Source organism: Bubalus kerabau, chromosome 19 (assembly GCF_029407905.1).
Source record: "Bubalus kerabau isolate K-KA32 ecotype Philippines breed swamp buffalo chromosome 19, PCC_UOA_SB_1v2, whole genome shotgun sequence".
Lineage (NCBI taxonomy): Eukaryota > Metazoa > Chordata > Mammalia > Artiodactyla > Bovidae > Bubalus > Bubalus kerabau.
The window spans coordinates 43,962,501-43,975,938 of NC_073642.1; the positions used below are offsets into that span (position 1 = coordinate 43,962,501).

A 13,438-nucleotide genomic window follows, 5' to 3' on the forward strand; every position below is an offset into this window, starting at 1 on the left:
ATATATTGGACCTTATGAAATATTAAGTAACTTAATACGCCACTCTACAGAAAGTCATCTAAATTTTTACAGGTAACAACCCATTACCTGTTTTAACTAATAATTAAGATATTACATATATGTGTATGTGTGTATATATGTATATACACATTTTTAAGAATTGGACATTACCTTTTCTGATAGAGTCATATTAGAATGAAAGGCTTGCTTCTCTTATTGATAATTGTGCATTGATTACAGTACATTATTTTTCTCTAAAATGCAATATAATAGATTCCTTAAATACTCTTTTCCTGAAAGAAGAGATTTTCAGTTGAAAGGAATGGTCATAAAACTCTCAGCATTTTTATGTCTATATAATGCAGGGAGCCTCAGAAGAATGTAAATGCTTAAGTAAAGCAGGAGAAAGTCGTGTAAGCCTTTCCCCCCTTTTGCCGTAACTGCCAGGAAACCTGGACCCCTGTCATCAGCTCATCTCGGGTGCCTGCTAACGTCTAACCTGTGCTCCTGAGGGCCTCACTTGTGTTTTCATCTCTAATTGGGTTTGGTTCGTAAGCTGTATCATATCCTTCTAGAATTTGGTAGAATACCAGCTCTATATAAATGGAGTAAAGCTGAAAAATATATATTAACTTTACTAAGATTTCATAGCTAATTTACGGTTTCCTATAATCGTCATGCATGATTGAATTAATGACAATCCTGTAACTAAAACACTAATGACGTTTGTTTTTAACATTTCCTTTAGAATATAATTATGGAGGTTGTAGAGTGAGTTAAGCCTTAGACCTTATGTCTTTCTTTCCTTCCGCTTCTATGACTCTGAGATAAATTTTTTTGTTGTTGTTCTTATGAAGAACTTGAAAAAGTTTTCTCTGTCTGCCTGCAATTTTCTAAAAGTGGAAGTTAATGTTCTAAGATGTATGTACCCATTGCTTTATGTATATAGCTCAAAAACATAAAAAGCAAACTAATATTAAATTTCAACATACTTGTTATCCTGCATTCCGGTTGACTGTAGAGAACCTCTAGTCATGTCTATCTGTTTTTGATGCCTCTACAGAATAACTGCCCAGCATCCTCTGCCCAACCAATCAGAATGTAGGAAAATCTACAGATATGACGGAATCTACTGTGAATCTACCTACCAGAAGTATGTTGAAATCTTTGTGAGTCTTCCTTCTGGCTCGTGCATCAGTGCTTGTGGTTGCCAGCTATTCAAAAATATCCTTGTATTGAAACCTTATAGTTCTCTAATTTAGTGGGGAAAAACAAACCAAACAAAACAAAAACAACCAAAAATTTTTGCCTCTGAAATCAAGACAGAAAAAAATGTTTATTCTTCTGAAATTGTGGTCTAAAAGTTCTTTTTTTAAATGACTATATTAAAGCTCTTAGGTAAGCTTCTTTATATTGCAATAAACAAGTACTTATATGCAAGAAAATCTCGGCAAAATACATTGCACAGGTGCTACGCATCTTAGGGATTTGAAAGGTGTGTTATGTATAAATTAGCTGTCACTTTTTTTCAATCCTGTAATGGAATGATGAGTTGTAATTTGCATAATCCTTTAAGAAGTCAAATTATACTGTCATGTAGCAGACTTAACATGCTAGCTAAGATTTCAGAGCTTTGCAGCTAATTACTATGTACCTTACAGGACAGTTAAATTGAAGTTGAGTCCTCTGCCTTTGCTGCCATTTGCTTTGTCCATTACTTAACAGAATCTGCATGGTTGGTAACAAGGGGTTGTTACTATTGCTGAAGTAAACACTCTGCTCTGGGGAGGAAAGGCATTTTAATGTATCTTAGCTTGACTGGTAAGCCTTTTGTGGTTTTGTTTGTCTAACACAATAGTCTAAATTGGTGTCTTCCCAAAACTGAAAAAAAAAAGCTTTCCAGAAAAGTTATGGAATATTGATAGAAGCAACATTAACTTTTAATTAATCAAATCTCCCTATAGAAAATGTAAAGTAAGGTAAACACAATTTCACTGAAGGCATTAGCCTTTCTGGATATACTTTGCAAATCTACTTTGGTGTGTTTCTGTCTTCAGACTCTTCTTTTGCAGTAGAGTTTTATTACTGAAAAAAGTACACTTTTTCCTTAAACCTCCTATCTGAATACAAGCTGGTGAGTTCTGCTTTTATTTCCTTCTTCAGTTGGTTGTGGAGTGCTTTTTTTTTTTTCATGGTTTCCATTTTATAAAAGATCAAGAAATCCTGGAGCCTGTGGAGGCTGCTCTCTGAAGTGGACAAGAAGTAGATACTGGATGGCACTGGGACTCTTTCTTGTATCTTTGCAACTTTTCTCTGGCTTTATTTCTTGATATTCTTTTGCCTAAATAGTGTTATTATCTTCATCAGAATTAGTGTAATTATAATGTAGAATTGTTTCTGATGGTATTTTTTTTGGAAAATTCTGATTATCTGTGAGTCATAATTACTGAGGCTCTTGGTAGTCGGGTTTCTGTAATTTGTTAAGTGATTTTGTGGCTCTGTTGTGATCTGTGGCTGCTTCAGAGAAAGCCTTTTGCTGTAGAAGAAGGGGGTCCTTTAAGGACCATATAAAGCAGCAGTTGATTGTTGACCATTCAGCCAACTGTTGTTCATTTTAATTAGGCCAGCGTCACGTGTCTAACATTCCTATCTGCTTAGAAGCTGAGGTTTATCAGTTCAAACTCGCGAGAGTGTGGATGGGGTCTCCGGGAATTCAGTCTGTAGCCAGGCTTCTCTTCGAACTGGAGGTGTCATCTGAAGGGCTTGCTCTTTTAAGAATTGGTGTTATTTGTAGTCAAGGTAGACACAGTAGGCAGCACAGCTGTGACTGCCAGGGAAAGTCACTAGGGGGATATTCATAACAAGGAAATATTGGCAAATAAATGATGAAGAAGGGGAGGAAATCCCCAAGATGTTAAATTGGAGCATTGTCACTGAGATGATTAATGGTGCTGTGTATTTTAGTGAAGATATTTATCTGGATTGTCTTGAAAGTATAGTGTACATTTAATAGCACCTATAAAAAGGAATGTGGTGCATGAGCACACTGAAGAGAAAAGGCCATGGATCCTGACCTTATTTTCCTGAGTGAGTATTTTCTCCAATTAAACCTTTGGCTTCTGGTTATTGGAAAGCTGATGTTAATGTATATTATATATGGGAGTATGTATATTCTATATAATATATTTAATTTTATCAGCATTTATATAGGTTCCCTCCCTAGAGGATTGGAAATGTTTTGTGAAAAAGATAGGTGTCTTGTCAACACTTTTTAGGGGTGAACATTATCAGTAAAAGGGAAATGCTGCCCACTCAGATTTGCTTAGTCATCCTAGGTAGATAGGCCGGGCTGGCCATAAGGCCACAGAGGGTAAAGGGCCAGAGTTTCAACACTGACGGCTTTAGTACAATTATAAAAAAACATTCCGTGAATTTCTGGTGAAGGAGTGTCTGTCTTAAAAGACCCTCTAGCTTTCCATGTTGAGCCATGAATATACTGATTCTGTGTAATGAATGATCACTTGCCTTGAGGGATATTTTAACAAAGTTGGTAGATTCAGATTCACCTTTGGGCAGTCACTAAACCTTCTTGGGCCTCAGAAATTACTACTAGTCACATGGCTAGACACAGACAAGAGACATTTCATCCTATCTTCAGTGAGCTTAGCATCCAGTAGAACACTTTTTCTCAATTTGGGGGTTCTACTGAAATAGTGGCATTATGAATCCAATTTAATGGATCAAGGTCAGATATTTAAAAAGGAAATAGAAGAGAATAGAACATTTTGTACATTGCATATAGGAAGAGTGTGTTTTATCTTGTGAAGCTTCTGGGTTGGTTTTTGTGTGTGTGTGTACCTAAACTCACATATTATGTGTACATGTGTATGTGTACCTAAACTCATATATATGTACATAGGGGGCATTATGCCCTGGAGGAAGGCATGGCAACCCACTCCAGTATTCTTGCCTGGAGAACCCCACGGACAGAGGAGCCTGGCGAGCTGCAGTCCATGGGGTTGCAAAGAGTCGGACACGACCGAGCGACTAACCACAGCACACAGGGTGCGTTGTGAGGTACAGTGCGTTCACCACTGTGTGTTTTATATCCAGAATCAGTGTAGCAGTTGGTCAGTAAACATGTAAGCACGATAATGTGTGGGTGTTAAGTCAGTAAGTGTTCAAGGTACAGTGGCTTATAAAGCAATGGTCAGTCTGTGAAAACCGTTCAGGAATGAAAAGGCTCCACTGTCTGGTTTTGCATATTTAGGATGTGCCAGAGCCAGCTTGGATGGGCTCACAAGAGCCGACTGTATGCTTATCTTTCCAACTCTGTGACCCCTGACTTCATGTTGGTAACATGAAATTGGGGAAATTATTTGTGCTATAAAACCTCGGGAAATGCTGCATATCAGATGCTTTCCTATACTCATCTAATTGTTAAATACTTACCAGCATGTATCACTTAAGAGGAGTGATATTCTTTCCAACTGTAATTCTATGGCTTCATAATTATTGTGAATTATTTTACATTTTAAAACATTTTGTATGTTGCACTTAGGTGTTAGTGGGAATTATTAATATTAAGATAAATAATTCATTTTAATAATATTGAAAGTTTAAAGTACATAGAAATATGAAACCTGTAATTAATTCAAAATGTCCATAATTTATGATTTCAAAATAATTGTAGTTATTCTAGCTTCTTAAATGATTATGACCTGGACAGTTTAAGACTTAAGATAGTAATTGGTGATGTTAAATATTTTGGCGAAGGGTAGGAATACAGTGTTTTCGTAAACACTAGCCACATTGTAAATACTTTTCAAATTTCATTGCTTTATGTTAAACTGTCATTTTGCTAAGTACTGTGAGCTTTTAGGTCCCAGATCTGTCTCCCCGTTTTCAGCTCTTTATATCATTTACAATTGTATTTCTGGATTTTAGAGTCCATTTATAAAGTGGTAGATATGATTGGGAGTTGACACAGTTGCTTCTAATTAGAACAGTTTTTGTTTTCTACTTTCAATCATAAAAGTACAATGGAGAGTCGGAAAAAAAAATACATCCCTCTCCATAATAACTATGATGACTTTAAAATTTATTTTTAAAGAAAGACAAGAAAATATTTGAGTCAGGGGAAAAGAAACTTTCATGGACATGCGATAGAATTGTGGCAATAAATTCATCAGATCACCTGTGTTTGTGTGGTTGTCAGGAAAGGTAACTAGGTAGAAAAGCGTCAGCTGACAAAGACCTTTAGGACCTTAAAGTTTGTGGTGATTTGTCTACCTAGTTAGACACTACCATAGAGGATTTGAGGAAGACTAGGCATCCTTAAATGACTGTTGCTGAACACAGCTTTAAGAATGAGTCTGGGGAGTCTGGAACTTAAGTTACTACCATTTATTGAGCCTTTGCTGTATACCATTTTGATAGGCATTGCTGTACTATTTTAATCAAAGGAGTTTAAGTCAGGGTTCCTAGTCTCATAGTGCAGCCACGATTGAGAAGGTATTTGTAATTTACTAGATAGGTATCTTCCCTGGTGGCTCAGAGGGTAAAGAGTCTGCCTGCAATGCCGGAGACCAGGGTTCAATCCCTGGGTCGGGAAGATCCCCTGGAGAAGGGAATGGCAAACACTCCCTTATTTCTGCCTGAAGAATTTCATGGACAGAGCAGCCTGGCAGGCTACAGTCTATGGGGTCACAACTTAGCGACTAACACACAGACAGGTGTCATCTAAGGATAAGGGAACACTGGCAAATTTGGGGGGGTTTGTTTCCTACCTTCTCCATCTCAAGCCCATCTTTCTGCTCTGTGAAATTCACTCCACCTGGATACCTGGGTAGTGTTTCATGCTTTGGACTTTCCCCAAAGAGATGGGGCATGCATTTTTGTCTGTCCCTCTCACTGCAGATTAGGTGTTGTTAACTGATACTGTTACTCTTCTCAGGGCCATTCGAATTTTAACAAGCAACTCCGAGTAAAGAACTCAAGCTAAAAATGGTCTTATCCAACAGAATAATTTCAGACACCCCTGTCAGGGATTGGAGAAATTAATATGGGCCTGGAAGAGTAGGGGGTGATTTTTTTCTCTTTCTTGAAAAGAACAAATTCAGAAAGAGGGTGTTCTCCTACTGAGGACTCAAGGCTGGCTTTGGCCAAGAAGTAGGGGTTTGGAATGGGAAGATTTCAGATTCAGAAGAGGGAAGGAATTAACAGGATCCAGGAATAAGAGTTAGGAGAATGAATGAAGACAGAAGAAATTCACCAGTCTTCATCAACTGTATTGTGCCAGACAGTGCCAAACCACTTGCACGTGTCCTCCCAATTAAGGAGAACAAGACAGGTGCCTTGTCAGGCAGTCTGCTGGGGGAGAGATGGTCACCAGTGCTGGAGGGGAGGGAAAGGTCAAGGAGGTTCCAGTGGCAGCAGCAAGTTCTTTTACTGGTTATTTCACCTGACTGATAGATTGCTATTAAACTGGCACCCCTCCCCCACCTCACACACATTAGAATAATATATGCCAGTGGTGTTTGAATCAGTAAATACAAAAGAATTGAGAAAAGAGAAATATACAGTAAACTTCATAAAGAGCTCTAATAGAATCTGCATGTTAAACAGACATTGAACTTTGTAGCAAGAACAGCTTCAATAGCCAAATGAATTCTAATTTCCACATCATGCCTTTCAGACCTCAGCATGGTTTCTGGTGGTTTCTCCCAGTTAATTTTAGCATCACACCAATGATTTTGCCTGCAAATGACTTGAAGTGGCATATCTTGGTAATGTGGATGGCATGAACGTATATTATTCAGGGCTAATACCAAACTAGCTTAGAAGGAACTAATTTATTCATTTAACAAAGTGTATTTTGATTGCCACCCACAAGTCAGGTGCTGTTTTACACAAACTGACTTAGTCAAAAGTGTCTAAGAAAAGCTCTGCCCTCCAAAAGCGTGAAAGACTGAGAGGTGAATAAGTAATTGGGGTTCCCTGTGAGAGGTGCTTCTAGTGAGGTGAATGTAAACAACGGGAGTGGCACCAAGAAAGAGTTTTTTGTTTTTTTTTAATTTATTTTAATTGGAGGACAGTCACTTTCCAACACTGTGGTGGCCCCAGGCACACACTGACATGGATCAGCCACAGGTGCACATACACCTCCCCCATCCCAAACCCCCCTCCCGCCTCCCTCCCCACCCCATCCCTCTGTGTTGTCCCAGAGCACCGGCTTTGAGTCCCCCGCTTCATGCATCGAAACTTGCACTGGTAGTCTATTTTACATATGGTAATATACATGTTTCAGTGTTATTCTTTCAAATCATCCCACCCTCGCCTCCTCCCACAGAGTCCAATAGTCTGTTCTTTACATCTGTGTCTCTTTTGTGCCTCGCATCTAGGATAGTTGTTACTGTCTTGATTTATTTATTTATTTTTATTTATTTATTATTATTTTTTTAATTTTATTTTATTTTTGAACTTTACATAATTGTATTAGTTTTGCCAAATATCAAAATGAATTATTTTTAATAATCAAGATGGGCTCTGGAGTCTTGATGGTGGAGGAGATAGCTGATTTGGGGGAGAGATGCTTGAGGTAGTGATTTGGGCCCAAAGATGGGTATTTATGGTGTTGGTGTTTAGTTGCTAAAGTTGTGTCGGACTCTTTGAGACCCCAGTGTAGCAAATCACAAATAGCACTTGTGAGGAGTGGAGGGCTGGGGAAGAAGGACAGTTGAAGTTGGAGAAGGAGGGGTGGCAAAGGCATCAGGTAGACTGCTTCCCCTGTGGGGTCCTGGACAGGTTTTCAGGAGGGGCAAGGGTAGAACAGACAGTCTGTTAGAGCGAGTAGCTCTGGAAGCAACTTAGACCCGGGGCAGGAAACCTGCCATGGGAGTGGCCCACAGCCTCAGCACCTCCTCTGTTTAGAAAGTTACTTAGTGTGCTTTGCAGGAAGAATGTGCAGTCATCCCATGTTTGTTAGTTTGAACTTATTTTCTATTTATAAACATCTTGGAGGACTCTCCCAATGTGCAATCCAGTTCAGGACCAGTCCACGAATTGACTGCTTTTCTTGGCTTGAGGTACTCCGTATTTGCCTTTCTCCTCACAGGCCACTTGTAATTGAAGATAAAGGAATGCCAGAGAGTAAAAATGGACAGGCACAGGAGGCGTGATTTAAAATGAAAGAATATTAATTGGCTTCACCGGAGTGTATATTTTCATTATGAGAGAAGTGACTGCCTAGATTTTTAAAAAATAATTGGTTACTGACACACCTGCAGTATGTATGAGAACTCTAGAAACTTGAGAACAGAAAGTAAAGGTCAAGTTAAAGGAAAAGAGCGACAATGAGCCTTTTGTAGGCATGCTGTTCAAGTACAGTGTTCAAAATCGCTAACACGTGGTTTCAGAGAGGGACAGAGACCAATGTTCTTGTGCACAGATTTAAAAAATAATAGAGCAAACTTATGCTTATACATAAACTGTGGATTTAATAAATTCTCTTCACCTTAAGAACAGCTTGTGCTGTGTGTTGAGTCTGTAAATGTGTCTTTAGTGAATTTTTGGACTTAGTTTATGCCGTAGAATAGAAGAATTATGCCTTAGTCTAATTAGGTCCACTAGTTCATGCAATAATATTTAATCATTACTGGAGGAAATGTATCTGAGTTTGATCTAGCCCTATGGTTATCTGTTAGATGTAGGACAGTGGCTAAGTTACTTTTTAAGCTTCTGTTGTCTTATCTCTAAAATGGAGACAAAAATATTTATTTCACAGTTGGTTTTGAGGATCAATGTGATGATAAAGATAGTTATAATGTTTTACCAGATGCTGATTTCTGGCAGTGGGCTAATAGCTTAACATACATTTTTAAGTGTTTACAATAAACACAGGCACTGTGTGTGATTATTACCACCATTTTACAGTTAACAGCGGCTTATAGAATAGCTTACTTAAGAAGGTAGGATATAGTGGGATTGGATCAGCATCACTAAACTATGGCCACACCTGTTCCCTTTTCCTGCTGCCTGTTTTTGTAAATAAAGTTTTATTAGAACACTGCTATGCCTAACCACTTAAGCATTATCTATAGCTGTTTTTGTGCTATAATGGCACAGTTGAATACTGGTTATGGAGACCATATGGGATACAAAACCTCAAATGTTTCCTTTTTGTGGCTCTTTACAGAAAAAGTTTGGTGGTGGTGGTTTAGTCCCTAAGTTGTGTCTGACTCTTGCCATCCCGTGGACTATAGCCCACCAGGCTCCTCTGTCCATGGGATTTCCCAGACAAGAATACTGGAGTGGGTTGCTGACCCCTGCATTAGACCTCAGTCTGTCTGACTTCAGAATGTAAGGTCTAAGCTACAAAAACACTTACTGTAGTTTTTGGCATATAGTAAAAACTCACTAAATGAGCTGTACTGTTACTCATCTAACTTAGGGTACGACTATTTACCACCCTGAGCTCTTGTTTGCAAAATGGAAATAGTCATTCAGCCTCCAGCCAGATAAACAATTATGACTGTGGAAATGTTAAGGAATTGAAAGGTCCTAAAGGAACATATCCTTTAGCATATATATAACTTTAACATACACATTGACTTGTATGTTAAATTTGTTGTTTATTACTGTGTGTTACATAAATAAATGCAAGGATTTTCACTTTCATAGCATTCAGAATACAGTATTCCATTATAAGGAGTGCTTGTGAACTTTAGTGGATATTCAGGATCACTGTTAATTTCCTACACCAGAAAATTTCATATGCTTAGGAAAATTTATATTTTCTTTAATTTCCAATGAAAAAGACATTAAAATATTGTGGAAATGTCACTTAGTAAGTATTATGATCTGTGTTGAAAGTATGCATAAGCTTACAGCAGAAAAATGCAACAGGATTTTTTAAATCCACTTAAATGAGAAGGTATGTAGTTAGCATGCTTCTTTAGTAGTCTTTCCAGCAATAGAGAGAAGAGATTATGGTTTCAGTGTTACTCAGAAATTTTATTTCCATGTATTTGTCTAGTGACTCAGGGAATTCCCTGTCCTCTGTTCAGTGATGACCTTGGATTTGTGTTACTTTGGACCTTATTGAGTATACTGTGGAAGGCTATAAACTTGTGTTGGGGGGAATATTCTTGAAATTATATTTCTTTAAGCCCATGGCTCTGGGTTGGTGGACTCAGGGGAGACAATTCCTAGACTACTTATTGTTTTCTCTTGGAAAGGCTCTTTTTGAATAGAGATGTAACACATTTCATTGCAGAACTTATAGAAAATATATATAAACCTAAAGAAAAAAAATATCATTTGTACATGCACCACCCATGGACAGCCACTATTAACAATTTGGTGATTATCCTCATATGTATTTGTGTATATATGCATGTCATCTTCGATAGATGTATGTCCATGAATATAGGTTTTCCTTGTGAATCTATCCACAGGTTGCCCTAGCTAGGAAATATCTAGGGCCAAGTATTCTAACTTGTACACAAGCAACTTATTTAAAGGAAGTTGGAAACTATACAGTCAATTTCCATATAGAAACTACTCTCTGCAGAAATTTTGCTTTCTTACACTATATATATATATATATATATATAATCTTTTCTGTTGTGGTTTGTGTTTCCTTTTTGAACTTTTATTACTTTCTTGTGTGGGGAATTTAAATTCTTTTGTTAGAAAAAAACAAGAACTCCAGCAAGCACTAGTGATAAAATTTTTGGCAGAAAAATCCTTCTCTATCCTGCCAATAATTTAATCTAGAGAGTCCATCATAGAAAGGTAGAAAGTTGTAGAATGAAGCTAATTGTGAGAAGGGTATGGTGGACTTGAAACATACAGCTTTTTAGGTCAGAATATGTACATGTGTGAGAAGTTAAGAAGTAACCGTTATGTGATTAGATAAAGCCTTTTGGCTGCTTTACAAACTCATTTTCTCACATGCCACGTCTGCTGCATCATTCCTTACGTTGCTTAAAAAGAGAATTCTACTTACTGTGTTCAGCATTGAGATGTTTTCTTCTAGTTCTCAAAGCAGAGAGAAGTCTGGTTTCTGGGACGATTTTCAATGACCAGAGTGTAAAAAAAGTATTCTTGAGTGATTTTCCGTTGGCAAACCTGAGACCTTTGTGATTCATGTATCCAATCAGGATTCTTTGAAACTGAGTGCTTGATATTTATGCAATTTAAATAGACTATCATTGTATCTTATTTAAAACCTAATTTCCCTTCCCTACCTTCAGTTCAGCTGTAAAGACTGCCTGCAATAAATACAGTAGTATTTATATAGAAGATTTTATATTAATATATAGTGATATATTAATATATCACTCTTTGCTTTGACTCCTAAGAAACCGATGATGAAAGATCTGTTGCTTTCTCTAGCAGTTCTCATAACTTGCATTTCAACCAACATAAGCTCCCAGAAGAGCCTCATTTCTTTGACTGCTGTCTGTCAGGGGTGCTCAGAGTGAATCACAGCCAGTCGCATGCCTTGGCCTTGCAGCCAGTAGAGGTACACAATCTTTTTGAGTCTTTGCTTTGCTTCTGTTCTGCAACTACACTAACGAAACTGTTTTAGGAGTGAAATTGAGTTGGCCTGACTCTGCTGGGCACAGTCTCCCAAGCCTTTAGACACCAGCTGGATCTCCTGGTGAAGAACTACATTTGCAGGGCAGGATTCCCCAGCCATCAGAAAGCAGAAAATTCCTATGAGAGCTTTTGTAAGACAAAATGATGTAAAGCCAAGCAGCAGTTACCTTAGGACCCATTTTGTTAACAGATACACAAAATGAATGGAGATGAAGACAGATGCTCACACACACAGTTCAGAGCTACGAGGGCTTGATGCCGAGATGCTGAGCGTAGTTCCTGGGGAAGGAGGCTGGTGGTGCCTCTCGCTGCTCACACCGTGTGCTGCCTGTAACGGCTCACTGCAAAGCAAACACTGACGGCTATTTTTGCTTTTGCCTTTTCCCCTAAATGTGAAAGTCCTCTTCTGATTTCTTTCAGTTATTAAAACAGGTACAAATGTAGTCTTTCATAAAAGCAAGGTGGTATAAAGGAAATTTCAGAAAAGCGAGGAATATCTGTAACAGCAGGCCCGTCTTTGCTCACTTCCAGGGAGGCAGCGTGCTTTTCTAGGGACTGCCTCACTACTTGATGGCTTGCAAGGGGCACATAAGCAGCAGCTCTAATTCTCAGCCCCTGGAGAAATTCATCACCTGGCCTACGTCTTGAATTAATATCAGGGAAAGCAGCGGTGGTCATGTCACCATGTTTTTAAAGAGCAGAGGTTTGGAGACACATCCAGTGGGGATAAAGGTGGAGAGTAGGGGGAATTGCTGAGTTCTTGATGATCTATAAATTCATCTGATAGCAAGACTGTTTACCCCCTTCTCTGAATGCTGCTTGCCCAGAGCTAGTAACAATTTATATGGGGCTGGTAGGAATAAAGAATGCTATTTTTGTTTTTAATTTATCGCACTTGTGAAATGCCTTTGGGAAGGGAAGACGAAACTGAAATTATGGGCCAGCAGATTTTAAGTAGTGTATTTTTTTTTTTAAATAAGGATTTAGTGACAGATTTGGTTCACTTGCCCCACAAATACCTTTATTGGCTTTGTTCAGGAGAAACTTGAAGGACACAAATGATTGCTGTGGTATGGTGTGTCCTCAAGAATCGAGGTTCTGTGACATAGACAATACAGCTGCATTTATTCTGCAATCAAAGGGGATACTCACGGATGCTGAGGCCTTTCCTTATGAGGCTAAATTGATCCTTCTAGGGACAACAGAAGTTTTAACTCTTGATAGTGAAGTTAGGTTCCATTTTCACCATTCCTGCCTCTATGTTGGCTGGCTTTCCATATGCAGTAACATAGATGCAGTAACTGATCTGATATCAGAAGGAAATGGAGGGACAGATTCCAACTGTGGTGTTCTGTGGTCTTTAGGCATTGTGGTAACTGACCCGAACAACCATTTTTGAAATAAGTAAGTAGTGTACTCATTTTCCATCAAGAAAATAAAGGCCCAGAGGTGGTAGGCCAGTTGCTCAGTTTACACAGATGGTAAGGTTCAGTCTGGTAGCTTATTTATAGCAGAATAATCTGAGGCAGTCTGGCCCAGCAGTTTATCCCCTTTGAACAGAATGATATGGCCTCTTGGAGCAGAAGGACAGTTTTCCACAGAAAATCATTCATCGTCTAGTGAAGGATGGTCCCGAAATCTATTTCTGCAAAAGAATAAGACACTGAGGAACCTAAAGCCTTACCTGTAGAGGAGGACAGGTTCTTGTATTTGAACATTTTAGGCACTTAAACACTCAGTGTCCTCTGTATGCCCAGCTGTGTGCTCTCTAGTATGGGGTCAATTAGATCTCTCCTTTGGCAATTCCATCTGCTCCTACACTGCAGTTATC

At 38.5% G+C, this 13,438-nt stretch overlaps 1 protein-coding gene and 1 long non-coding RNA gene across 2 annotated transcripts in view; both read left to right on the forward strand.

Annotated features, from left to right (window-relative positions):
- The window catches only part of NPAS3 (neuronal PAS domain protein 3), an 841,230-nt gene that overhangs the window by 8,501 nt on the left and 819,291 nt on the right, over positions 1–13,438 (forward strand). Inside the window, exon 2 of the mRNA XM_055555517.1 lies at positions 1,064–1,153. Within this exon, the coding sequence (XP_055411492.1) occupies positions 1,064–1,153 (90 nt within the window). The remainder of the gene's footprint in view (positions 1–1,063; positions 1,154–13,438) is intronic.
- The window catches only part of LOC129633664 (uncharacterized), a 149,285-nt gene continuing 138,427 nt past the window's right edge, over positions 2,581–13,438 (forward strand). The window contains exon 1 of the long non-coding RNA XR_008705205.1: positions 2,581–3,087. This is a non-coding gene — a long non-coding RNA (uncharacterized LOC129633664). The remainder of the gene's footprint in view (positions 3,088–13,438) is intronic.